The following is a 26,986-nucleotide window of genomic DNA, read 5'->3' as shown; positions in this document are numbered from 1 at the left end:
AAAAGCTTAAAGTTTACTCCCTTCTCTTTTTCAAATCAGCCACCATAGGCCACGGCCACCCCACACTTTATTTCTAATCGAATCTCAGACAAATCTTGAAGCATATTTTATGCAAGGGCACAAGGGCCGCGCGCACTACAACGTCTGTTCAGCGCCAAAAGAGGCCACGTGCCCTCGCGCGCTCCCGGACCTCACCTCACACCCCCTCCACGTACGCGCACGCGCGCCGGGACCGCGACAGTCCCTACGGCCTTCCGCGCGCTTCCGCCTTCTTCCTAGCAACGCCCGTAGTGACACGCAGGCCCCGCCCCCTCCCGCGCGCCTCCCGGAAGTGGCCGGCCCCGAGCGAGAGCGGGGTTCTACGCGGTCCCTGGCGGTTCTGGGCGATAGTCTCCCAGCAACAGGACCCCGCGGGGAGAGAGCGTCCAGGCCGGGGCCGCACACTGACGAGCACGGCGCGGAGCGAGACCTGGTGACGATGGCGGGGCCGCTGGCGCTGCAGCTGGAACAGTTGTTGAACCCGCGCCCGCGCGAGGCGGATCCTGAGGCGGACCCAGAGGAGGGTGAGGCCTGACTGGGAAAAGGCCACGTGCGGAGCTGTGGGTCCGGCCCAGGGCGGACCCGGGCGGCGCGAGCGGGGCCGGCAGCTAGGCCTCGCTTCCTGGCCTACTCGGCTCGCCCTGGCGCAGAGGAAAACAGCCTCCCGGGAGGGTTGCCCCAGGCCCGCGAGGAGGGCTTCCGCTTCTTCCTGACCCGCTTGCTAGACTTGGTGCTGGGGAGGGCGGAGCATCCCGGCGACTCGGGCTTCGAGGGCTGTTGGAGGCTTTAGGGTCTGGTAGTTGGCTGTAAGTTATCTTTCAGCGTGCCCTTACTGGTATTGAGTTAGACATGAGAAGGGCGTCTCAGCTGTTTTTTAAGTCGGTCTGCCCCTAAGAACTTACTTGGAGATTGAAGGAAGAAGTGGGATTCCGTGGTGCTGTTTAAGCCTCCTTAGGACTCAAGACACTTGCTCAGGGGCTGACAAATGAGACTGCTGCTCTGTAAGCTGGTGTTCAAGGTCTAGTTGGGAGTAATCCTGCTTTAGACCTGAATCAGAGAAGTGTGAGGAAGAAAGAATAAGGAAGGATAAATGTGAGTGCTGGACCGTGTCTTAGGAATATCAGTTGAAGGAGCTGGGGCTGTTGAGCCAGGATAAGCAAACTCCCTTAGGGATGGGATGGAGTGAGGAGAGATGGTTGACTTATCATATTTGAGCGACTGTCACAAATGGAAGAGGAATTAGGCTCGTTTTTATGATCCAAGGCATAGAAATATTTCCTACTAGTTAGTGCAGAGGTCAGCTTTCTGTTCAGGAACAGCAGTAAGGTAGTGGTCTTATCTTGAGAGGTAATGAGTTTCCTGCTCCTGGAAGTTGGTTGGGATTTTGCAGAGTATGAGTTAAAAGGGTTGGATAGGGTTACCATTAAAGTTCCTTCTAACCTGGAGATTCTGATTACTTTTCCCCTCCTCTACAGCCACTGCTGCCAGAGTGATTGACAGGTTTGATGAAGGGGAAGATGGGGAAAGTGATTTCCTGGCGGTGGGTAGCATTAGAAAACTGGCATCAGCCTCCCTCTTCGACACAGACAAAAGGTATTCTGGCAAGGCTACTTCTAGAAAAGCTTGGAAGAAGGACCATTGGGAGCAGACTCTGCCAGATTCATCTGGTGAGTATACATTTGCATGGTACTTCCTATTTTTTCCCTACTTTTTTAAGGTTAAAATTGTGTTTTTTTATGGGTTTGGCTTTTTTTTTTTTTTTCCTTCGGATGATCTCTGCAAGACTAGTCTGTGTGCCCCCACTTACTGTCCTAGGAGACACCATGATTTTTGCAGCACAAAGGGCCTTAAGAGGTACTTAATTTCAAGTCATAAGCAATCTGAAGTTCAGAGCTATTAAGTTTCTGTAATCCTTATGTTTAGCCTAATGGTTCACCCTAAAATGGAGAGAAAGGCAATGCATATTAGATATTGGAGAGGACTATGTGTTGAAAAAGAATTGCATCTGATGGACATGCTACTCATGGATTTTGACCCCTTTCCTTTGGCTTTTCAAGTCTTGCATTGGGTTGCTGTATAATAATAATTTGTGAAGCTCATTTTTTGCCATTGTAAAAATAGCATAATCCTTCCCTCTTCCCTGCAAGAGCCTTAGGAGGATGTGAGGACATGAGCTTATAGTTTTAAAACATTGTAAGTTTCTCAGTGGGAATAAGGGAGGGCCTGGATATGGTGATTACTGAGTGCATGCCATCTTTTTTTTTTCCTTTAGAGAGGTGCCATGTTGAGAATCTACAGATAAGTATAAAAGAAACCATCATGCAGGTCTTGATAACCCTGATTTGGCCCTTGGTATAGTTCTTGGGGCTCCTGATAAGCTCATTTCACATTCTTTGTCTAGAGTGATAAAGGGACCTATCGTGAGACAAATGTTATATTTATTGGCCTTTCACCATACGTCAGGCATTGTGGTAAGCTCTTTAAGTACTAAGAGGCTGGAACACAGTAAGTCTTCAAAGGATGTTGTTACTGTCATCATTACGTGTATCATTTCATTTGGTATTCCAGTAGTTTATGAAGTTGGTAGTATTTATCCCCATTTTACAGGTAAGGAAATTAAGGGACAGATTGGTTATGTAACTTGCTCAAGATCATACAGCTAGTAAGCAGAAGAACCAGGATTCAAATAAGGCAGTCTGACTCCAAAATCTATACTCTTAACTTCTATTGTATGAATATACCTTAATCTGAGAAATGGCGCACATTTAAAGAACTTAAATGATTAATTTCTGCTTACTATTTTGCACTTCGTTTTGTATTTATATTTTGACAGCCCTCTGTATATCTTAAGTTTATATATAAAGCAGTACTGAGGACCTATCACATAAGCTGTTACTTATTTTTAAATGTTTTAAAAATGTTTTAAAAGATTTTATTTATTTATTTATTTGACAGAGAGAGACAGTGAAAGAGGGAAGACAAGCAGGGGGTAGCTGGAGAGGGAGAAGCAAACTCCCCAGTGAACAGGGAGCCTGATGTAGGGCCTGATCCCAGAACGCTAGGATCATGACCTAAGCTGAAGGCGGACACTTAACGACTGAGCCACCTAGGCACCCTTTTGCTTATGTTTAGTCAATAAAATTCTAATGTCTCCTTCACATGAAGCCAGTTCCTCACCCTTTCAGGAGAGTTAGATGGATCCTTTTCCATATACTGTGTACCAGTGACACTCTAATGATAATAATGATATGAATGTTGGCATGCATATCTACCACTCCCACCAGGCTGTGCACCCCTCCCCACAGGTATTACATTCTACTTGTCATTTCTTAGCTCTGTATCTGTACCTGGCTCATAATAGGTGCTTAATTTTAATTTTAAATTTAATTTTAAATCCCTTGCCCCACACTTAAAATTTCTCCCTTCTCTGGGTTATCAAAACTTTGTCAAGTTTTATCTGTGTTACAGTGTCGAAGGGACTGTTTTTCCCCCTAGAGCCTTTTATTAGGATAGGACCCATGTTTTGTTCATCTTTGTTCTCCCTTTAGCATTTTAGAGGCAGTAGATGTATAATAAATATTTGAATTGAATTAAGTACAATAACAAACTTTATTTTTTTGATGGATGCTATAGTCCTTTATTTGAAGTGAAAGATATAGCCTAGTGTTTGTCTCAAAGTGACATCCATCTTTTTTCCTTCTTTCTTCTTTTGTTTAGACCAGGAGATACCTGATGAGGAAGAGTCTGGAGATGGAGATTCAGAGGGACTGGGTCTGGAGGGATCCGATGAGGATGCCATGAGTGCTGCTGAGGAAGAAGACTGTGATGATGACAGGGACAGTAGTCTGGCCTGGAAGAAGAGCCGAAACCGTGCTGGGAAAACACAGGGTTTTAGTGTCCAGAGCATCAGTGACTTTGAAAAGTTCACCCAGGGAATGGATGACCTTGGTAGCAGTGAGGAAGAGGAAGATGAAGAGGAGGAGGAGAGTGGCATGGAAGAAGGGGATGGGGAGGAAGACTCTGTGGGTGAGAGTGAGGAAGACAGAGCTGATGACAGGAATAGTGAAGACGACGGTGTCGTGATGACGTTCTCTGGTGTCAGAGTTTCTGAGGAAGTGGAGAAAGGGAGAGCTGTGAAGAACCAGATAGGTTTGTACATGGTTTTGCTGTCGGCTTATTTTTCAAAGTGTCTGCATTTGATCTCCTGTTTGTTTGTTTTGGCTGTTCCCTCGATCCTGTGTCCTTCCAGTTAACTTGTGAAATGCCTCACCTACCTAGAGGCCTCAACCCCCATTCTTTTGTACTTAGCCAGTCATTTCTGCACTGAGCTGCTTAGCTGGTTCTGTCCTAGTACTTTGGCAGCTGTGGGATATTGAAAAGAAAACAGTTTTCTTTTCTCTTTGGACTTCAGCATTCCCTGTCTCGTACAGCAAATATTGGCTTCCAAGATAGTGAATTTATTTCTCCTAATGGCAAGTATTTTCATGGTAAGAAGCTGTGATAAAGCTGTGCTTTGTAGAGACTGGTGTGATTTCCTATCCCCCCAACTCCCCAACCCAAGAAGATTTTTTTAACAGGAATGAAATTCTTTTTTCTTTCTCAGCACTGTGGGACCAGCTCTTAGAAGGAAGGATCAAGCTACAAAAAGCTCTGTTGACCACCAATCAGCTTCCTCAACCAGATGTTTTCCCTATTTTCAAGGACAAAGGTGGCCCAGAATTTGCCAGCGCACTAAAAAATAGTAAGAATACTTATGCCACTTGGGGATACTTAGAACCACTGGGGTACATTGATATGCATTGTATTTGTAGCACCACAGAGTTGAAGAAGAGAAGATTTGATTTTAGTGATAATGTGGTACAGCATAGTTTTTACCTTTAAAAAAAAAACCAGTAATATAACTCTTACCAAATGAGGACAACTTTGATTGAAATTAATTGGGTACTTGAGTCATGTCTATTCCACTTTTCTTTTTCTTTTTTTTTTCTTTTTTTTTCAAGATTTTATTTATTTGTCAGAGAGAGAGAGAGAGCGAGCGAGAGATCGAGCACAGGCAGGCAGAGGGAGAAGCAGGCTCCCCGCCGAGCAAGGAGCCCGATGTGGGACTCGATCCCAGGACTCTGGGATCATGACCTGAGCCGAAGGCAGCCGCTTAACCAGCTGAGCCACCCAGGCGTCCCTCCACTTTTCTTTTTAAAAAAAATTTTATCTATGTACTTATTTGAGAGAGAGAGAATGGGGGGGAGGAGCAGAGGGAGAGGGACAAGCAGACTCCCTGCTGTGCATGGAGCCCAATATGAACCTGGCCCCAGGAGGCTGAGATCATGACCTGAGCTGAAGTCAAGAGTCAGACGCTCAACTGACTGAGCCATCCAGGTGCTCCTGTTCCACTTTTCTCTTACCTGCCTTCACTTTCCTCCTCCCTTTTCCTTTGCTTTCTGAGTTACTTCTTTAATGCTCAGAGAATTCTTATTTGCAAACCTGCTGGTATAGAACAAAAGAGAGAGAATAGAGAATGAATGGTTGATCCCTGTTCATTTTGGTAGTACCGTGCTTAAAGGATGCTTTTCTTTGTTAGGACGTTTCTAGAAAACATGCTAAGACGTTCTTACTTATATCTGTCTTCGGGTTGCCTAGAGTGAAGAAAGGTGATGACTGCAGAGGGAGGAAAAAGTTTTAGGAGAGAATTGCTGAGCTATAAAGCCCAAGAATGGTAGAAGAGGGATTTAGAAATTTCGTGGTTTGCAGTCCCCTTATTTTACAGATGAGAAAACCAGGGCCCAGAGAGAATGAGTTGCCCAAAGTTCTAGAGCTCGCTCATGCACAACAGACCAAGCTCCAGCTTTCCTTCCTTACTGTTGAGAAGTCTTCCTTCCATATTACCTAGCCCCCTGTGTGCTGTGTGCCCAAGGGCACCAAAGGATGGGGGCAGAGGGAGATTTGGGCTTAGTGCACTGTGGTTGGAATTGCTATTCCTTATTTGCATGGTGAGACCTAAGTGTTTTCATTTGTTCTTTAAAAACTTTTTTTTTTTTTCAAAGATTTTATGTATTTGAGAGAGAGAGCGCGCATGCACAAGTGGCGGGGAGAGGGGGAGCCTAGGGGGCAGGCAGGAGAGCGGCAGAGGTAGAGGCAGAAGCAAACTCCTTGCTGAGCAGAGAGCCTGATGCAGGGCTCAAGCTCAAGACTCTGGGATCATGACCTGGGCCGAAGGCAGACGCATAACCAAATGAGTCACCCAGGTGCCCCAAAACTTGTTTTTATTGTATTTGGAGTTAGAATTGGAAGGGACCTGAGGAGGACATCTGCTTCTAGGTAGAATCACCTCAAACTCTGAAGTAAATATGTAGGATTTCTTGGTAGGGGATTCTGCAAACCTTTCTTGTGGGAAAATACCTGCCTTTTATTTATTTATTTATTTATTTTTTAAAACATGGACTCTCTGGCACATATGGGGCTTGGACTCACAGTCCAGAGATCAGGAGCTGCATGCCCTACTGACTCAGCCAGCCAGGTGCCCCAGAATACCTGCTTTAATTAGGAATTGCTTCCCAGGGTCCAGCCTGTAGATTTTGTGTCCTGCTGTACTTGAAGTCAGGAACCCTGCAGATATTGTGAGGGTAGATCTTTTACATCCCCTCCATTAGTTTTTTTCCCTTCTTCCCTTAAATAAATGATGGTTGGCAGTTTTCAAAATTTTTGTGATTTTTGGAACACTTTAACTGCTATTTCCTTCCTTCCTTCCTTCCTCCCTTCCTTCTTTTCTTTTTTTACTTTCTTTCCTTTTTAAGTAAATTCTTTGCCCAACTAGGGGCTCAAACTCACAACGCCAAGATCAAGAGTTTGCATGCTCTACTGACTGACCGAGCCAGGCATCCCATTTGTCTGCTATTTTTAATGCCCTGGTACTCTAATTCTTGGTATGCTTTGGAGTGAGACCTAGACTGCTCTAGGTTAAATATCTGAAGTATTTCATGAGGAGACCTTTCCCATCTTGTTATTACTCTTCTTCTCTTCTTGCTTCATACTTTCCTTTCCTTTTTTTTTTTTGATTCATCTTAAAATACTTCCTTTTTTTTTTTTGATTCATCTTAAAATACTGCTTTTTAAAGGGTTAGTCCATGTCAGGTTGACACATTCTTGGGTGCAAGTTTCTTTAGCTACTTTAGTATTATTTACTTTTTTTGCAACTGTTCTGATCTTCTTAATCTGTGTTTTTTTTTGTACTTAACCAATTCTCTCTTTGTCTCACTAGTAAACTCCAGTTACTGTGACAGATGTCTGTTACTGTCTGACAGGGTGGGTTGCGGTGGAGGAGGGAGAAGAAAAGCACGTTTGTTTAGTGTCACATATTCTAAGATGGGAGAGTGGAGAGTATTCTAATAAGTAGCATTTCTGCGCACCTAAAGGTGGTTAATTTTTTTTCTTTAAATATTTCTTTTTAAAGATTTATTTATGTATTTGAGAGAAAAAGCATGGAGAGCAGAGGGAGAGGGAGAGAGCGTTCCAGGCAGACTCTGCGCTGAATGCAAAGCCAAGTCTTGCAGCCCACTCAACCGACTACGTCATCCAGGCATCCCTAATGTTTTATTTAAGTCATCTCTGTACCCAGCCAGAGGCTCAGAACTCATAATCCCAAGATCGGGAGTTGTATGCTCTACCAGCTGAACCAGCCAGCAATCTAGAGTGGGTATTTTTTGTTTGTTTTCAATCTTCTTATGACAGTATGACATAATATGTTGTACACCTCCCTGTGTTGGTAAACAGTTTAAGAAAAACTGGGCTGCATTACTCAGGATATACCATTTATACTGTGTTACATGGCTGGTGTGGAACCCAGCCTGAATTTGTACTGACCCCAGAACACGCACTGGAACTTACTGTCTTTGATTAAATCTCTTGTCAGTTTGCTGGGTCTTTTTTTTGTTTTGTTTTGTTTTAAAGATTTTATTTATTTATTTGAGAGAGAGAGAGAGAGAGAGAGAGAACATGAGAGGGGAGATGGTCAGAGGGAGAAGCAGACTCCCCATGGAGCTGGGAGCCCGACGCGGGACTCGATCCTAGGACTTTGGGATCATGACCCGAGCTGAAGGCAATCACTTGACCAACTGAGCCACCCAGGTGCCCCCACCCCTTTTTTTTTTTTTAAGATTTTATTTATTTATTTGACAGGGAGAGAACATAAGCAGGGGGAGTGGCAGGCAGAGGGAGGGGGAGAGGGAGAAGCAGGCTCCCTGCTGGATAGAGAGCCCAGTAGGGCTGATCCCAGGACCCTGGGATCATGACCTGAGCTGAAGGCAGACGCCCAGCCAACTGAGCCACTCAGGCGCCCCAGTCTGCTGGGTCTTAAAGGAATTAAAGTTAGACCACCTGGCTTTAGATTCTATCTCAGTAGTGGATTTACTTATGTGACCTTGGGCAGGTTACTTAACTTCAGAGCAAGAGGGCGATAGTATGGTTGTGAGGATTGAAGGACAACTGTCAGTGTAAAGCATTAGCACAGTGTCTGGCACATGGCACCCCACAGATGTTAGGCATGGGTGTTTTTCTGTTGATAGAGGCATTTGGTAATGATCAACCATGTGAGTGATGGCCATCAGTGTAATGACCATCACCCCCGCTGTCTTCAGTGTTTTTTGACTTTTTATTAGTATTCAGATTTCCTGTATAACTTGAATTAAGCATTTGTTCTGGAAAGTGTAGTATTACATTCTTCTTTAATGCTTATAATTCAGCTTTTGTCTTATAACTATGAAAAGATAACCAGAGATTTCCTTGCCACCAAAGCCAGCTTCTGCCTCCTTGAAGCATTCAGTCTTTCCTTGAAATATTTGCCTTTGGCTTTGGTGACACTAGAAATGCTGTTTGGGTTCTTGTGCCTCTCTGATTTCTTCTGGTTTTGGACTCCTTTTATCCGCTCAACGTCTGTTTCCTTGCTTGTGGGATCCTGTTCTGGGTTTGTGTTTCCTTGACCTGTTCTCTCCTTGTCACTGCTGTTTACTCTCATAGTCCTAAAATAGCCTCTAAAGAGGCAGAGTTTAACCACAGTACACTGATGAGCAGCATGCCATTCTAACATCAGCACCCTAATCTCTCTTTTTGAGAAACTACGTAGGCATCTCCTTGCTTCCCCAGCGCACGTGCACTGAGTCCTCAGTCGCCTTGGTGTTACACATTGGTAATTATAACTCTTGAAGTGTTAAGTAGTTTCAAAGACATTTTTTGATATTTTAGTAGTTGCTTAAGTGGTAAGTCATAAAGTAACCTTAGCAAAATTAGGGGATTTTTCTGTGCCGAAGGCATGTGGCTTACCTTTTCCTCTCTGTTTTTCTTTTTTTTTTTTTAAAGTTCTACAGGCCTAGGAGGCCGATCTTTTATGTTGGTGCCAGTAGTGTATAAGGAAGAAGGGAAGTAACTTCAGAAAACTGGAGCATGAGTTATATAAAAATTGTCATGATGGACTATATCAAACATATATATAAAAGCATGGAGAATTGTGCAGTGAACCCACATACCTTTACCAGTGAAGCAGTTATCAAATCCTGGTCAGTCTTATTTCATCTGTATTTATACTAGCTTTCTCTCTACTTCTGGATTAGTTTGAAGCACATAGTAGACATTCTATCTTTTTATCAATAAATCAGCATGTATCTCCAAAAGGGTTTTTTAGGGCCACCTGGGTGGCTCAGTTGTTAAGCGTCTGCCTTCGGCTCAGGTCATGATCCCAGGGTACTTGAATCAAGCCCCGCATCGGGCTCCCCGCTCAGTGGGAAGCCTGCTTCTCCCTCTCCTACTCCCTCTGCTTGTGTTCCCTCTCTTGCTGTGTTTCTCTCTGTTAAATAATAAATAAAATATTTAAAAAAAAAAAAAGGGAGGGATTTTAAAAACACAATGCTGGGGCACCTGGGTGACTTATTCGGTTAAGTGTCTGGCTCTTGATTTCAGGTCAGGTCACAATGGCAGGGTCTCAGGCTTCTTGCTCAGGGGGTAGTATACTTAGGATCAGCTCTCTCTCCTGCTACCCCTCCCCCTGCTCATGTATGTACATTCTCTATCTCTCTCTTTCACTCTCTCTCGCTCAAATAAATAAGTCTTTAAAAAAGAAAAAGAAAAAAAATCACATTCCTGTTATTTCACATAAAAACATTAACAGTGATTTCTTAATAAGCATAACTGATTTTAATGGATGGGAGAATTGAGAGAGCATTTCTGTAACAGGTGCTCTCTACTATCTTTTTCAGAGTTTGCTCTATAGCTTTAAATGAAGTGATTAAAGGAAAGCCAAACTTCAGCCATAATAAGTTGACCTTTTAGTGAAATGCATGTTATTAATGTATTTAATGAGATGCATTACAGACTGCAGTGAGCACCATGTTTCATTACAGGTCTAAAATGCAGTATCATTAAAGACCTTTAATAGAAACAATGGTTGACATTTTGCTATTTCCCATAAGCAAAAGAATCCAAGCACACAATATAATGTAATATAAATATAGAGGAAGTGTTGAGAGTCTTTCCTTGCCTACAAGTATAAAAAGAAATTACTATTAATAAATTACATTGTATTTGCTCTCCTCCATCTTGCCACTTCTAGTTCATATTCACCCTCTCCTCCCTCTGTAGCCCTTTTCCCAGTCCTTCAAGAATTCTGACTTGAATAGACTATAGTTTTTAATGCTAATTTGATCTTAGCACCAGTAGACATCTTAAAAATAACTTTTTCTTTTCCTTTCTCTTTTGGTTATTTATTTTGAGGGAGTGCAAGCAGGGGGAGGGGCAAAGGGAGAGAGAATCTCAAGCTGACTCCGTGCTGAGCATGGAGCCCAACACGGGGCTTGATCTCATGACCCTGAGATCCATGACCTGAGCTGAAATCAAGAGTTGGACCCTTGACTGAGTCACCCAGATGCTCCTTAAGAATAACTTTTGGGGGGCGCCTGGGTGGCTCAGTGGGTTAAAGCCTCTGCCTTCGGCTCAGGTCATGATCTCAGGGTCCTGGGATCGAGTCCCGCATCGGGCTCTCTGCCCCTCAGGGAGCCTGCTTCCGCCTCTCTCTCTCTCTGCCTGCCTCTCTGCCTACTTGTGATCTCTGCCTGTCAAATAAATAAATAAAATCTTTTAAAAAAAAAAAAAAAGAATAACTTTTGGGGCACCTGGGTGGCTCAGTGGGTTGGAGCCTCTGCCTTCAGGTGAGGTCATGATCCCAGGGTCCTGGGATGGAGCCCCGCATCGGGCTCTCTGCTCAGCAGGGAGCCTGCTTCCCTTCCTCTCTCTCTCTGCCTACCTGTGATCTCTGTCTGTCAAATAAATAAATAAAATCTTTAAAAAAAAGAATAACTTTTTAAATTTTGAGTTAATCATGGGCAGTCATGGAGTTTTTATAGATAATGTTTTGTTTTGTTGACAACAATTTATTTATTTGTTTATTTATTTATTTATTAAAGATTTTATTTATTTGTCAGAGAGCACAAGCAGGGGCGAGCGGCAGGCAGAGGGAGAGGAAGGCTGAGGGAGATGCAGGCTCCCCACTGAGCAAGGAGCCCGATGCAGGACTCAATCCCAGGACCCTAGGATCATGATCTGAGCTGAGGACAGATGCTTAACCTACTGAGCCACCCAGGTGTCCCAAAATTTAATTAATTAATTAATTAATTATTTTAAAAAGATTTTTATTTATTTATTTGACAGAGAGATCACAAGTAGGCAGAGGGGCAGGCAGAGAGAGGGGGGAAGCAGGCTCTCCGCTGACCAGAGAGCCGGATGTGGGGCTTGATCCCAGGACCCTGAGATTATGACCTGAGCTGAAGGCAGAGGCTTAACCCACTGAGCCACCCAGGCACCCCTCTTTATTTTTAGAGTAGGCAGTAGATTCACTGGGCTCAAAATGCAAAAGATACCAAACTCTTATATGGAAAAAATTTTGTTTCCTCCCCTTGTGCTACTCAGGAATTGCCACCAGTTCCCAATCCCATAGACAACTAGTATTATCAGTGAAATTCTCTCCTTTTTAAATTACTTAGCTGCCTTAGGTGACAAATGCATGAACATCTATTTCTGTGTTCTCTCATTTAATACCTTATGGGTTCAAGGCAGAGTTTTCACAAATGATATGTCGAACCCTGAAACATTCTTAATTACTTGGGATAAGTTTAAGTATAGCTTGAGACAGAGGTATTTGCAAGCTTTGCCTCATGTAGCATTGTGTGGGATTAAAGACCCTTGTTACTGTAGACTTCATCTAGCAAAAGTGATACAAAATTGATCTTTTAGCCAATGTCTCATTTTAAAAAATATCTTTACTATTTTAATTATACAAGTATGTCATGCTTACTTCAGAAATTCAGAAAATACATAAAAGCATAAAGAAGAAAATAAGGATTACCTGTAGTGCTACTGCCCAGAGGTAACCACAGTTGTCATTTTGATGAATAACCTTTCAGACCTTTCTCTGTGGTTACACACACATACACATGCTCCTTTGGGGGGGTGGGAAGGAATATTATAAACATGTACTATTTTTAAGCTTATTTTTCCTACTTAATATATCATTTCATGTCTGTTTATTTAGATATACATCAGCATTTTCAGTGGCTACAGAATATTCCATTTTATAGATTTACTGCAGTTTATTTAACCAATCTGTATTGATGGTTTAGGTTTATTAGGTTTATTCTGGCTTTTCACTTCCATAAAGCATGCCTTGTTAAACATCCTTGTTAAACATCCTTGTATAGACATATTTGTGCAATTTGTCAGAAAGTAGCCCTTTGATAGAAATATAATGTAAACCACATATGTAATTTAAAATTTTGTATTAGCTACATTAAGAAAAAGCCTAAGAAAACACATAAAATTAACTTTTAGTGTATTTTATATTTTATTTAACCCCATGTATCAAAATGTTTTAACATTTAGTCAGTGTACAAATATTAGTGAGGTATATTATGTATCTTTTTTTCATATTGAATCTTTGAAGTCCAGAGTATAGCCTATGTTTACAGCCATCTCAGTTTGGACTAACCACATTTTGACTGCTCAATAACCACATATGGCTAGTGAATACTCTATTGGACAGCATAGATCTGTAGTTCCTGGAAATGCAGTTGCTGGGACAAAGGGATTGTGCCCCCCCCCTTTTCTTTAAACTTTTGGAATACATTGCCAAATTGGTTCTTAGAAGAATTGTAGCAATTGAAATTCTCATCTGTGACTGTTGTTTTTCTACTCTCCTGCTACCTCAGAGCATTATTGATCTCTTATTTTTCCTAAACTGTAGGTAGGAAACTAAGGCAGTCATTTTATGATAACTTTCTGTTTGAAATTTACATAATACCTCTTGATTTAGCACTGAAATATATGCTGTTTTTTTGTATATTTATTAGAGAATGAGTTTTGTGTAGGAAGACTTTTGGTCCCTGTTGAGCTGCTTATTACTTAATTTGTCCAACCTGGTTAATTGGCACTTATATCTCTGGATCACAGAGCAAGTGCTTTTCCAAAGTAACTGAGTGGTGGGACCAGGAGGAGAGTGTCAGCTTGTTATGCAATGACCACCTGCCTTGAAGAGACGAGTCCTCGGTCACAGAGCTGTGGAAGCATGAAAACAACTGCAGCCAGTCTAGTCAGAAAATTTGGGTTATTGGTTTGGATTTCTTAGGAACTAGGCTTGTCTTTGGCCACAGAAGCAAGAAGCCACCCTGACTTGGAGGAGCTGGTCTTGTAGTGGTTCCCTAATAGGATTACCCGACTGCTGTATTCATGGGAAAGCCGTGTGGGTCATCCTGTGTTGTCGTATGTTAATAAAAGATCTACTGGAACCAGGAACTAGGAACTAGGAACTTGAACTACACTAAGAACATTCTTCTTCATTGAGGGCCCAGGAATCATGACTCTGAACACAGAGGAAACAAATCTAACTCTCCAGATCTTCCCTCGTTATGTGGACGTTTAATTAACCCACTTTTAACTATAGACAGAGTGGATCTGGTGTTTAAACTTACAGCATGGTCCCTACATGTAGTCATTTGTAGTGGTGTTTAACGGTGAAACTAGCTGTGTTTGAGGGGAGTTTGAGCTGGAGTTTGAGGGGAGGAACTTGCTGGGTCCAACTCGGGGAGAGACAGTACAGTACTGAACTGATAGGCAGTTTTAGGGATTTTCAAGTTTTGTCAGAACTTGATTTTTGCTTTATGCTCAAGCTTGAGAACCTAACCACTGCATAAGATACTACTCTCCTTTATTACTGTTATTCATGTCTTTAAAACCTGTGCGTAAATCACTTTATTAATATCGTGCAGGAATATAATAAGAGTACCAAGGCATTCCGGAAGACAGCAGTAGCCCTTTGCCTTACAGTTAGTCTCATTCTATTTCTGTTTTACTTCTATAGTTGTAGGTAGTTTATTTATATCTGTTTCTTGATTCATTTAGTCTCTGGTCTGAAAGATGAGAGTGCTACTGACAGGCTAAGTAAGCTGAGAATTGACCGTTGAATTTATTAGCATCATGGTGGTCAGCTGTGACCTTGGTGAGCAATTTTGGTGGAGTGGGGGATACAGGCTTGACAGGAGTGGGTTTGCATGAGGATGGGAAAAAGGGATTTGAGAGAGTGAGTGTAGACAGCTCTTCGTAGGGATGTGGCTTTAAAGGGGAGCAGAGAGATGTGGCATTAGATGGAGAAGGATGTGGAGACAGAAGTGTTTCGGTCATTTTGATTATTTTGAGACATGAGAAGTAAGCTGTGTATATGTTGATAAGAAAGATTCATTTGCTGGAGCAATGTCCTTGGGTAGGTAAATGGACATGGGACCAGTGCACGAGAAGGGTGGCCTTTGATAGCAGTGTGCACAATTTAACTGTTGTTGACAGTTGGGAAGGTTGTCTATAAATAGACACCAATAGGTAGGAGTCTGTGAAAACACTTTTTTTTTTAAAGATTATATTTATTTATTTGACAGAGAGAGAGAACAGCAGGGGGAGCAGCACGCAGAGGGAGAAAGAAAAGCAGGCTCTCTGAGCAGGGAGCCTGATGTGGGGCTTGGTCCCAGGACCCTGGGATCATGACCTGAGGTGAAGGCAGACACTTAACAATTGAGCCACCCAGGTGCTCCTGAAAATACTCTTTTGATAGTTCTATTTTCTTCGAAATAGAAACCAAGGTCACAAATTATAAATGAGGAATAGGGGATAAGATAACAGAAATTTGGAGGAAAACATACAAGGTAATCATCCCATTTCTTTCTGCTGCAGTTTTAGTCTGCCCTGCCACTACTGACCAGGAGCCCAATGCTTTACCCCTGCCTTGACCCCTGGAGTTGAAAACCTATAAATTGCATGCATGGTGTTATTACCATGTAAATAAGGTGTAATAGCCAGGGAGGGAAGAACTGGAGAGTTACACTTCTTTCCTGTGTGTTCAGAGTCATGGTTCCTGGGCCACTCAGTGGAGAATGTTCTTACTGTAGTTCAAGTTCCTAGTTCCTGGTTCCAGTAGATCTTTTATTAATAACCCTGCATCGGGGGCGACTGGTTGGTGCAGTCAGTTGAGCATCTGACTCTTGGTTTTGCCTTGGGTGAAGATCTCAGGGTCTTGGGATGAGCCCTGCCTCGGGCTCTGGGCTCAACGGGGAATCTGCTTGAGATTCTCTGCTTTTCCCTCTCCCCCTCCCCCTGCTTATGTTTGCATGCACTCTCTCTCTCTTTCTCAAATAAATAAATAAATCATAAAAAAAAAAAAAAAGACCCCTGCATCAGCTGCTTAAAACCATGCTGTATTTTTGTTTGCTTCACATTCAGACTACTAATCTATTATGTCGTTTCCCCCTTAGGTCTCGAATCCCTACCCCTACCACCCCCACTCCATAGCTCAGTTTTAGCTCAGTCTTTTCCCCCCAAACTTTAAATCATGCCATCTTTTCTGGTGTGTTTTCCTAGTTTGAATTGGTTGTTTCCTGGGACTAGTGCACAGCTGTACCCCTGGAAATTTCTTTTCTTTTTTTCCATTGCTTTTCTTGGAGCTATTTTTGGGCTCTTTTGTCTTCCTTTATCTGAGTTTACTTTGTCAGTTTATTGCCCAAAAATATGTAGGGAGTAAATTATTTGAGTTCTTTTTTTTTCTTAAATATTGTATTTATTTGTTTGTCAGAGAGAGAGAGAAAGAGTTTGCGAGGACAAGCAGAGGGAGAAGCAGACTCCCAGCTGAGCAAGGAGCTGGATGCGTGCTCGATACCAGGATGCTGGGATCATGACCTGTGCTGAAGGCAGATGCTTAATCGACTGAGCCACCCAGGCACCCTTATTTGAGTTCTTGTAGATTTAAAAATATGGTGCCTTCATTTTTCGTTGATATATTCTTAATTGATTGGGTATAAATTTCTAGATTTCTGGTGACTTTCCCTCAGAATTCGAAAGTACTGCTCTGTTCTAGTTTGCTGTTCCTGCTGCAACAAATTGCTATAAGCTTGGTGCCTTCTGACAGCACATGATTATTTATTCGTTATTTTACAGTTCTGGAGTTGGTAAGTCCTAAAACCAGGGCATCAGCAGGGCTGTACTCCTTTTGGAGGCTCCAGGAGAGAATATTTTCTTGGTATTCCCAACTTCTATGAACTGCCCACATTCCTTGGCTCATGGCTCTGCTCCATCTTAAAAATCAGTGTCATCCCTCCAACCTCTCTCTTTCTGACCCTGACCCTACTACCTTCCCCTTATGGCTACATTGGGCCCCCCCAGCTAATCGAGGATACTCATCTTATCCTAGACCCTTAACATACGTCTGCAAAGCCCTTTCGCCATGTCAGGTAGCATATGCACAGGTTCTGGGGGTTAGGACGTGAACCTCTTTGGGGGGCCATTCAACCTACCACATGCTCTATTTTCTGTTATCTCAGTGTTTTTAGTGAGGAGGTGGTTGCTTCTCTGAGTTGCATTCCTTCGTGGGTGGCTTGTGTTGCTCTCTGGAAATGTTTAGGATCTTTACTTTTGGTATTCTCAAATTGCCTGAAGAGATGCCTAGGTATGGGTCCTTCTTCATTCATTGTGCTGAGTGCTTCCTGGGCCTGTCCTGTTTGCCTTAAGTTTGGGGAGATCTCTTCTAATATTTCTTTGATTAATTTCCTTCCCTCTGTTTGCTCTGCTCTCTTTTAGATACTAAACCTAGCTAGGTTAGGGTTAAGTTGTGTCTCTTATGTGTTTGTTGTTTAGCATTTTCTATCTTTCTATGATTTTCCATGTCTTTCTGATTTCCAGTTCTTTTCTTTTTCTTTTTTTTGGGGGGGGGGTTATCATTTTATCTGTGAGAGGCCCTTTGTTTTCTGAATGTTCCTTTTCTGTATAATTAATGTACTTAAGTATATTACATATACTTACAAATTTTTGGTTTTGTTTCATATTTATTCTAGTTCCTAAAATTGTTCTGTCTCCACTAGCTTTTCTGTTTACCTTGGAATTTTTACTCTTTTTTTTTAATACTTTATGTATTTTTTTATTCTTATTTTTTAAGTAATCTCTGCACCCAGGATGGGACTCAAACTGATGACCCCAAGATCAAGAGTCAGCTAATTCTACCAACTGAGCCAGCCCCCTTCCTCTTTTAAATTTTTACCCAAGTTTTATATGTATGTAAAGAGTCATTTATAAAGCATTATAGGAAAACCAGTATCTACTGCCTATGTACCACTACTCCCTTGCCAGAACCTACTGTCCCAAAGCAACAATTTTATATATATCTTTAAGATTTATTAATTTATTGGAGAGAGGGAGAGCATGAGTGTGCAGAGGGGAGGGGGGCAGAGGGAAATGGAGAGGGAGTCTCTAGCAGACTCTGTACTGAGTGTGGAGCCTGACCTGGGGCTCAATCTCAGGACCCTGAGACCATGATCTGAGCTGAAACCAGGAGTCAGACGTTCAACTGACTGTGCCACCTAGGTGTCCTAAAGCAGTAATTATATTTTTAATTGTTTTGTTGTATTTTTTTTGGAATCGACGGATTTCTCTCCATATCTCTAATGAACAAATTTTGTTTCTACTTCATTTTTCAGTTTTGGGCATTATCTGTTGGTGCTTCATTATGAAAATGAGGATTTAGCTCTTGTTCCTCCGACACTCATACACAGTTTCTATCCCTTCATGGTTGTATATTGTAATTTGGTTAGATCAATAGTCCGTATTTACATTATTATGTCTATGTAAACACCATTCCCAGCTGAACCGTGTACTATATATACTATGATTATTTGTCCTTTCCCACACATCATTTTGTTTTCTAGAGTTAATAATTGTTACGTTTCTGTTTGTATTGTTTTCTGTGCAGTTATTTAAGCCCAAACTTTTCTCTAGTTGTCTAAATCTCCCTGCAAGATTCTCAGTTGCGTCAGATATTCTGCCAGTTTATTTTCCTGAATAAGTCTGTTTCAGAGCCTTTTGACCTTCTCTCATCTGGACTCTTCACCTTTTCTGGTGCCCAGCTGTGATGCTGGCATCTCCCTTCATCATCCTGGGGATTACCTTAGCTTCTCACTTCTGTGCATCTCCTACTCCAGGATCTTTCTTGACTTACTTCCTTATTTTGGTGCAGTATATCCGTTAGTAGTTTGCTGAGAAATGGTGCAGGAGATGTAAACTGTTTTGACCTTGGTTGTCTGAAAATGTCTTTATTCTGTCATCATGATTGATTGTATAGAATTCTATATAATGTAGAATTGTGTATAGAATTCTATAAAATATTCCTTTGCCTTCCACTCTCTGAAGTTGCTCTTTTTTTTTTTTAAGTTTTTATTTATTCACTTGACAGAGAACAAGCAAGGGGGAAGGGAGAAGCAAACTCCCCGCTAAGCAGGGAACCCGACACAGGGCTCCATCCCAGAACCCCGGGATCATGACCGTAGCCAAAGGCAGATACTCAACCAACTGAACCACCCAGGCGCCCCCAGAATTGCTCTTGATAAGTCAGAAGCCGTTCTGATTCCTGATCTTACTGTTTTTTCCTCCCCTTTTGGAAGCTGGGGACTTCTCTTTGTCTGCAGAATTCTGAAATTTCATGATGCTGCACCTTGGTGTAGATCTATTTTAGCCACTGCGTGGCATACTCGCAAGACCTTTTGTACCTGGACACCCATCTTTCAGTCCTGGAAATTTCCTTGAAATTAGTTTGTTCATGATTTCCTCTCTGTTTTTTTCTTTCTCTTTTTGGAAGACATGTCATTTGATGTTAACCTGTCCCTCTGATTCCCTTCTTTCTTCCTCTTCAATTTTCCATTCTCTCTTTCTTTTCTTTTATGAGTCTACCTTTTTTTTTAAGATTTTATTTTTAAGTAATCTCTATACCCAACTTGGGGCTCAAGTCACATATTCCACTGACTGAGCCAGACAGCTGCCCCGGTTCTACTTTCTAAGACATTTCCTCAGCTTTATTTTCAAACCCTTCCATTGGGCATTTTTATTTCTTCCATCATTTCAATGTTATTTCTCTGAGGATATACATTATACGTATTTTCTTAAGTGTTTTTCTTACATAGTTTGTTCCCTTCATGCTTTTTTTTTTTTTTAAGATTTTATTTATTTATTTGACAGAGATATCACAAGTGGGCAGAGAAGCAGGCAGAGAGGCGGGGGAAGCAGGCTCCGTGCTGAGCAGAGAGCCTGATGCAGGGCTCGATTCCAGGACCCTGAGGTCATGACTTGGGTGGAAGGCAGAGGCTTAACCCACTGAGCCACCCAGGGGCCCCCATGCTTTTTTTTTTTTTAAAGTTTATTTCTTTTTCAAGATTTTATTTATTTGAGAGAGAGAGAGAGAACATTGGCAGGGGGAGAAGCAGACTCCCGCTGAGCAGGAAGCCAGTTGTGGGGCTGGATCACAGGACCCTGGGATCATGACCTACACAGAAGGCAGACGCTTTCCAACTGAGCCACTCAGGCACCGCGTTCCCTCTTTGTTTTCTTTTCCCTTGTTTTAACCCCTGTATAACATGAAAGATGTTTTTCTTAGATGTTTGGTAATCATTTCCATCTCTTTTGACTTTCAAGAGTAGGATACTAGGGTGCCTGGCTGCTAGTTGGAAGAGCATGCAGCTCTTAATCTCAGGGTCAAAAGTTTGAGTCCCACATTGGGTGTAGAGATTACTTAAATAAATAAAACTTAAAAAAAATAGGGTACCAAAAAGTTGATTAGAAGTTTTGTATGTTTAGATAGGGCTCTTTTCTGTGTTTTCCATTGTGAAGTGATCTGTGTGGGCCATATTTGGGGAACCCCAGTGTCAATATCTTTGGCTGTTTGCTCTTTATGGGATCATAGTAGCTAAAGGAATGCCAGCATTCTAGTAGGCGGGCAGGCTGGGGATCTGAGCATTCAATCTCTGGACTTCAATTTATTTCCTCTGTTTTTAATATTATGGCCTTTGCCCTCCACTCTCTGGTGTCCCCTTATCTAGAGACGCTCTGTGTAACTCTCTTCAGTGAATAAAGCTCTCAGCTTCTGCCTGTGGGAAAGGATCTGATATACTGACTGCTTTAGCCCTGTCTTGCTCTCCTCTTCTAGAGGTGCCCAGCACTGCCAGTTCCTGAATATCCTGGGGTATTGTTCATGGACCATAGGGGGACTGCTTCTCATTCTTCTTCACTGCTAACACCAGAGTCAACCTGCTCAGGTTTGTTATGTCAGTTATTAATTTGTCTGCTTTTTAAAACCTGGTTTATTGAGGTATAATTGATATACAGGAAACTATATATGAGTCCATCTCATGCTCCCCATTAAAGCCACATCCCTAGAAAGAGTTGTCTGTATTCGTTATCTCAGATCCCTTTTTCCTGGTTTCTCATGAATCCATTCCAGTCAAGCCCGTATCTACCGTTCAACTCAAACTGCTCACTAAGGTCACAGATGCTCCCCCGCCCCCGGCTCGTTGCTAAATTAAATGGTCAGTTCTTAATCCTCAGCTTACTTAACCTGTCAGCATTTGTACAATATGACGTGTATACACCCGTGAAACTGTTATCACAATGAAGACAATGAACATATTCCTCATCCCCAGAAGTTTCTTCAGCTTCTTTATAGTCTTTCCTTCCCATCTCTCCCTGTCCCTAAGCAGCCATTAATCTGTTTTCTGTCACTTTAGATTAGTTTGTGTTTTCTAGAATTTTATATAAATGGAATCCTACAGTTTGTACTTTTTGAAAATCTGTCTTTCACTCAGTGTAATTATTTTGAGATTCATCCATGTTTTTGCATATGTCAGAAGTTCATTGCCTATTACTGCTGAGTGCTGTTTCATTAGATGGATATACACAGTTTGTTTTGGTTCCAGTCATCAGCTATCACAGAGTTGCTGTGAACATTTGCCTGCATGTTTTTATATGCATGTACTTTCATTTCTCCTAAGAATGGAATGGCTGAGTCACATGGTTAGTGTATGTTTAACTTTTCTTTTTTTTAATTCTTTCTGTTTTTTAAGTAATCTCTACACTCAGTGTGGGGCTCAAACTCACAACCTTGAGATCAGGAATTGCATGCTGTATTGACTGAGCCAGCCAGACACCCCAGTATATGTTTAACTTTTAAAGAAACTGCTCAGCTGTTTTCCAGAGTGTTTATACCATTTTACAATCCTACCAGCAGGGTTGTGTAAGAGTTCCAGTTGCTCCACATGAATATTTGGTGTAGTCATTCTTTCTTTCTTTTTTTTTTTTTTTCCAGATTTTATGTATGTATTTGACAGAGAGAGAGAGATCACAAGTAGGCAGAGAGGCAGGCAGAGAGAGAGGAGGAAGCAGGCTTCCCACTGAGCAGAGAGCCCAATGCGGGGCTCGATCCCAGGACCCTGGGGTCTGGACTTGAGCTGAAGTCAGACGCTTAACCGACTGAGCCACCCAGGCGCCGCTGGTGTGGTCATTCTTTTTAATTTTAGGGATACTTTTTTTTTTTTTTTTGAGGTTTATCTGAGAGAGAGAGTGAGCATGTGTGAGAGAATACAAGCCAGGGGAGGGACAGATGAGGAGGGAGAAGAAGAGAGAGAATCTCAAGCAGACTCCATGCTGAGCATGGAGCCAGACTCAGACCTCCATCCCATGACCCCAAGACCAATGACCTGAGCCAAAACCAAGAGTCAAGACACTCAACCAACTGAGCCACCCAGACGCCCCTAGGCATGCTAATAACTAGATCATTGACTTTTTAGCTTAAGAAACTGAGTTGCTATCATCTGTCTCATACTTTGTCCTTTCTTTGTTTATTCCTTTAAAAGTTTATAAAGGGTTTATTCCTTTAAAAGTTACTTTAATCAGTGAAATAGAATAGAGTCAGAAATAGACTGACACAAATATAGACAATTGACTTTTTATAAAGGTACAAAGTCAGTTCAGTGAAGGAAGGATAGCCTTTTCAACTAATGGTGCTACAACAATAGCACATTTATTTGTTAAAGAATGAACTCCAACCTGTAGCTCACACTCTGTACAAAAATTAACACAAAATAGATCAGTGACTTAAAAGTGAAGCAGAACTATAAGGTGTTTTGAATAAAACGTGGGAGAAAAAGCTTCATGACCTTGGGTTAGCCAAAGAGTTTTTAGATAAGACATCAAAAGCATAATCCATAAAAGAACAAATTGAGGGTTGGGCTAACTCAGAATTCAAAAGTCTTTTGCTCTGTGAAAGATGTGTTCACGGAATGAAAAGACAGGTTACAGACCTAGAGGAAATATTTGCAAATCGGACACATCTAACAAAGGACTTATGTCTAGAATATGTGAAGAACTCTCAAAACTGAAAGTAAAAAAGGGGACAAAAGATTTGAACAGGAACTTACACAAGAAAAGTAAATGCTGGCAAAGAAGTGCATGAGATGTTTAATGTAATCATTAGCGTTGAGGGAAATGAAGATTAAAACCGCAATGAAATGCCACTGTATACCTATTAGAATGACTAAAAACAAACAGCTAACAACACCAGGTGACACCTAGGATGCAGGCCAATTAGATTTCGGATGAGAATTGAGTAGTTTTTTATGAAGTTGAACATATATTTGCCTATGTCCAGCAGAACAACTTAGATGTTTACCATAGAGAAAGGAAAGCATATCTGCACACAGAGACTTGTATATGCGTGTTTATAGCAGCTTTATTTACCATCATCAAAAAATGGAAACAGCCCAAATGCCCTCCAGTAGGCACATAAACAAATTGTGGTACCTTATTCAGCAATAAAAAGGAGCAGACTTGATAAATGCAAAAACGTGGATGAATCTCAGTGGTCTTATGCTAAGTGAAAGATGCCAGTCTCAAAAGATTATATACTTTGCAGTTTATGTTGCCATTTTGGAAAAGACACAACAACAGGGATGGAGAACACATCAGGGGCTGGCAGAGGTTAGGGGTGCATGAGAGGTTTGACTGCAGAGGGGCAGCAGCCCTGTTCTCTTTGTTCTGGAAGTTTCTGTTTTCCTTCGAGTGTTTCCCACCTGTTTTTCCACAGTGGTTCACCACTGAACTCTACAGCTTGGCTTGATTGTGGACATTTTGCTTGGATTGAGGAGGTGACGGGGGGATAGTTGTGTGCTTATTCCCAGATAAGTCTAGGAATATTTCTTATGGTAAGGGATACATGATACAGTACTTGTAGGGATGGAGGAATGGGCTACATCAACCTATAGTGTCATTTTTTTGCTTGAAAAATATATCTTTGGTACTAAAACCTTACCCAGAAGAGAATAATAGATTGCACAGAGCTTCTAGATTTTGATGTGGGTTAGAACTGAAAAATGAGATGTCTTTAAACTCTTTTTCCTTCTCTCTTTGATAAGTGATATAATGTGGTTTGGACACTCAGAGATTCCTGAGATTCCAGGTTCTGGTTGATGATTTACTGCAAAATTGCTTATAAATTGAAGTAGAAAATGTTTTGCAGACCTGGCAGCTTTCTGGCTTCACACCCATTTGTCACCCAGCATTTCCCTTTGTGTATAGAACAAGAATTAATTAGGCTGCACTGCAGGAAAAGTTTATGGCTATAATTTATATAGGATGAATTTCTTTTTAAAGAGACAGCATTGTTTTGTTATACCTATATACATATAAGTTGTATATATATAAAGTGATTTTTTTCTCTTAAAGCAGCGTCTGTGAGCTTCCGGAGTAAGCCTTCATTTTTCTGCTTAATGCAAGACATTGGTGGACTAGATGCTTTTATAGTGATTGCTTTCTGATCAAACTGTTGGTTTTCTGTTTCTTGTTTTTAAATTCATTGTGTGCTAGTGAGCGGCACTCATTTGTAGGTTTGCATTTTAGACATCGGTCAGACTCGTCTGGTTTCCAGAGCTTTGTATTCTTTTGGTCTCTTCGAAGACTTAGGATTCTGTCTTTTTTTTTTAGGGTCTTGCTCATTCAATTAATGTTTTCATAATCAATGCAAGTCAGAACTTGCAATTTGTTCCTGATTTGCACATTAAAGAGCTCCATTAATTAAGGATCCTGGTGTTTGGCATGTTCCCGCAGGATCTGTGCATTATTTACACGGTGAAAGTGCAAGATGCACGCTTCGCAGTTGTAGTGGCAATTGCAGTTAATCCTGCTTTTTCTCTTTCTTTCTTCTTCTTTTTTTCTTTTTTGCTCGTGAATAACAATTAATTCACAACTCATTGAAACTCCTAAGGGATACATTGGACCAAAATAGGAACAAGTGATCCAAATGAGGGGGCCACAGTGGAAGAGTAGAAAGTAAATCCTTTGTTTAAAAGGGGAAAATCCCCCTGGAAGACACAGAGAATTTATGTGTTTGGTTTTTGTGGGTTATTGCACTTGGCTGCATATGAGAGGCGTAATGGCATTGAGTTGTAATTCTGTTTACTCTGATTTTGCAGATTTCTTTCCTCTCCCTAATAATAGTTGTACTGATAAATGAAATTGCCTTTCAGAACCCAAATGACCCCAGAGGTTTAGACAAACATACCCCTATGCTTATGTCAAGTAAGCTGTTTCACAATATTCCTATTTTTAGTTGCTTTTTCATGGTATCACTTCCCAGAATGTTTGGGTTCTCTTATTTGGAAGCCGAGTCTAAGGCCGAGGTTGTGTAAGAGGGTGTAAAATATTTGGAAACGTGAAATCAGATCACTGGTTCAGCAGGTTCCTCCTTTCTGGTCTCAGCCATGGCTAATGCTTATCTATTCCTGATGCATTTTCCTAATAGTGGCTAGTCTATCTTTAAAAATACTATGAGAAGCTGCAAAGGATTTTCAAGAGTAGAGACTTTTTTCCCTCTGATATTTACAAAACTTCCTAGGGATTTTGTGGGACTTAATTTGTCCTTATGTTCTTCCGCTACTATAGATATAAGTATATAAAATCCATATATATCTTTATATAAGTATGTGTATACATAATATTCACTGTAAAAAATATAAATACAGTATCAACATATGTAAAGGAAAAAGTAAAAGTTTTCCCACTTTCCCAAATCCCTGTACTTTCTTCTCAGAGAAAACTATGTGAGGTGTATTCTCCCAGACACTTTAATATGTATATATTTTCTTCCACTAAATATATTTTTTCTACTAAGTTTTGGTGGAAGTTTGATGAGGGGAGGGGCTGGGAAGACCATTCTGAGAAAAAAAATAGGCTATACATTTGCTTAAGAATTATCTTAGAAAAAATCTGAATGTCGTGATACCTTTAAGACATAATTCTCTGTTGATTATTATAATTGTTGTCTTTATAGTCTGACCCCAAATAAGTTTCTCCATATGATTTGCTTTGAAAGTTTGTTGTACTTGGATTGCACTTGACTTTAGTTTGAATTCTTCGGTAATTTTTAATTAACTTTGATATGATATTGTTTGTTTTGCTTGGTGTTTAGTTTCAGATCTGTCACGTGCTGTTTTTCTTGAGGCATTTGGATAAATTAGCCTTTGGATAATACCCAAAATGCTACTATTTTGAGAAGAGTTCTTACTGGCTATTCATCCAAGGAAAATTTTTATTATTATTTTGTAAGGAATCTCTATGCCTGGTGTGGGGTTTAAACTTATGACCAAAATCAAGAGTTGCACACTCGACTGACTGAGCTAGCCAGGTTCCGCCCCCCCCCCCCAAATACAAGGAAAATTTTTATGTATAGACAAGCTGTGTAGACAGTCTTAAAGATTCTTACATTCTCAAGATGGTACATGAATGTTATGTAGTGAGGGTTAGGGGGAAGGGCAGAGACAGACGTTCTAATTCAGGTTCTAAATAGAAAGCATTTCTGGTGTCCTCAGTAAGACTTATGTGGTAAAAGAATATGACTGAAAAGAAATCAAATGTGACAATTTGAGAATCAGGATGATCAGTTTACTTCTATCTCAGTATTTTCATTGTGCACGTACAATGTCAGATGCCCTTATTCTTACAACTAATAAAAATAGCTCTCGTTTGGTCCTTGTGCACTACTGTCCAGGCACTGTCTGTTAAGTTGTTCACAAATGTCTCTTTTAGTCCCCACAGCAACCTGTGCAATAGGTGCTAATACTGGCACAGTACATATGGAGACGTGAAGCCTTGGAGAGGATTAAGGAACTTGTGTACGGTCACATGTTGGTCACACGTTCATTAGAGGCAGTCATTGTGGCTACTGGGGTCTGCCCCACTGCATAACCTCTGCTCTTGGCCACACCACGTAACCACTGTGCATGTACTTTAACTCTTTTGTCTGTTGGGTTTTTGTGTTTGTTTCTTTTAACATTTATTTATTTATTTATTTGAGAGAGTGCTCCTTTGAGCTGGGGGGAAGGGCAGAGGGCAAGAGAAAATCCCAAACAGACTCTGGATTAGTGCAGAGCCCACTGACCCCAGGCTCAGTCTCTGAGATCTTGGACTCTGAGATCATGACCTGAGCTGAAATCAAGAGTCAGGCACTCTACTAACTGAGTCACCCAGGTGTCCTGCTTTTTTTCTTTTTAAAGAAAGTATGATGGTGATGGAA

General features: G+C 41.3%; 1 protein-coding gene across 2 annotated transcripts in view; it reads left to right on the top strand.

Annotated features, from left to right (window-relative positions):
* The first annotated feature begins 331 nt into the window (after positions 1–331).
* AATF (apoptosis antagonizing transcription factor) overlaps positions 332–26,986 on the top strand; it is a 99,409-nt gene continuing 72,754 nt past the window's right edge. Inside the window, exons 1-4 of one of the 2 annotated variants that reach the window (XM_080827367.1) lie at positions 332–563; positions 1,515–1,706; positions 3,757–4,188; positions 4,643–4,780. In XM_080827367.1, coding sequence (XP_080683493.1) covers positions 479–563; positions 1,515–1,706; positions 3,757–4,188; positions 4,643–4,780 — 847 coding nt within the window. In that variant the 5' untranslated portion in view covers positions 332–478. The remainder of the gene's footprint in view (positions 564–1,514; positions 1,707–3,756; positions 4,189–4,642; positions 4,781–26,986) is intronic. The other variant, XM_080827368.1, reaches the window with a different exon arrangement.

This window comes from Martes martes (genome assembly GCF_963455335.1).
Source record: "Martes martes genome assembly, chromosome: 16".
NCBI lineage: Eukaryota > Metazoa > Chordata > Mammalia > Carnivora > Mustelidae > Martes > Martes martes.
The sequence above is the reverse complement of the archived record's forward strand: the minus strand, read 5'-3'. Positions and strand labels throughout refer to the sequence as shown.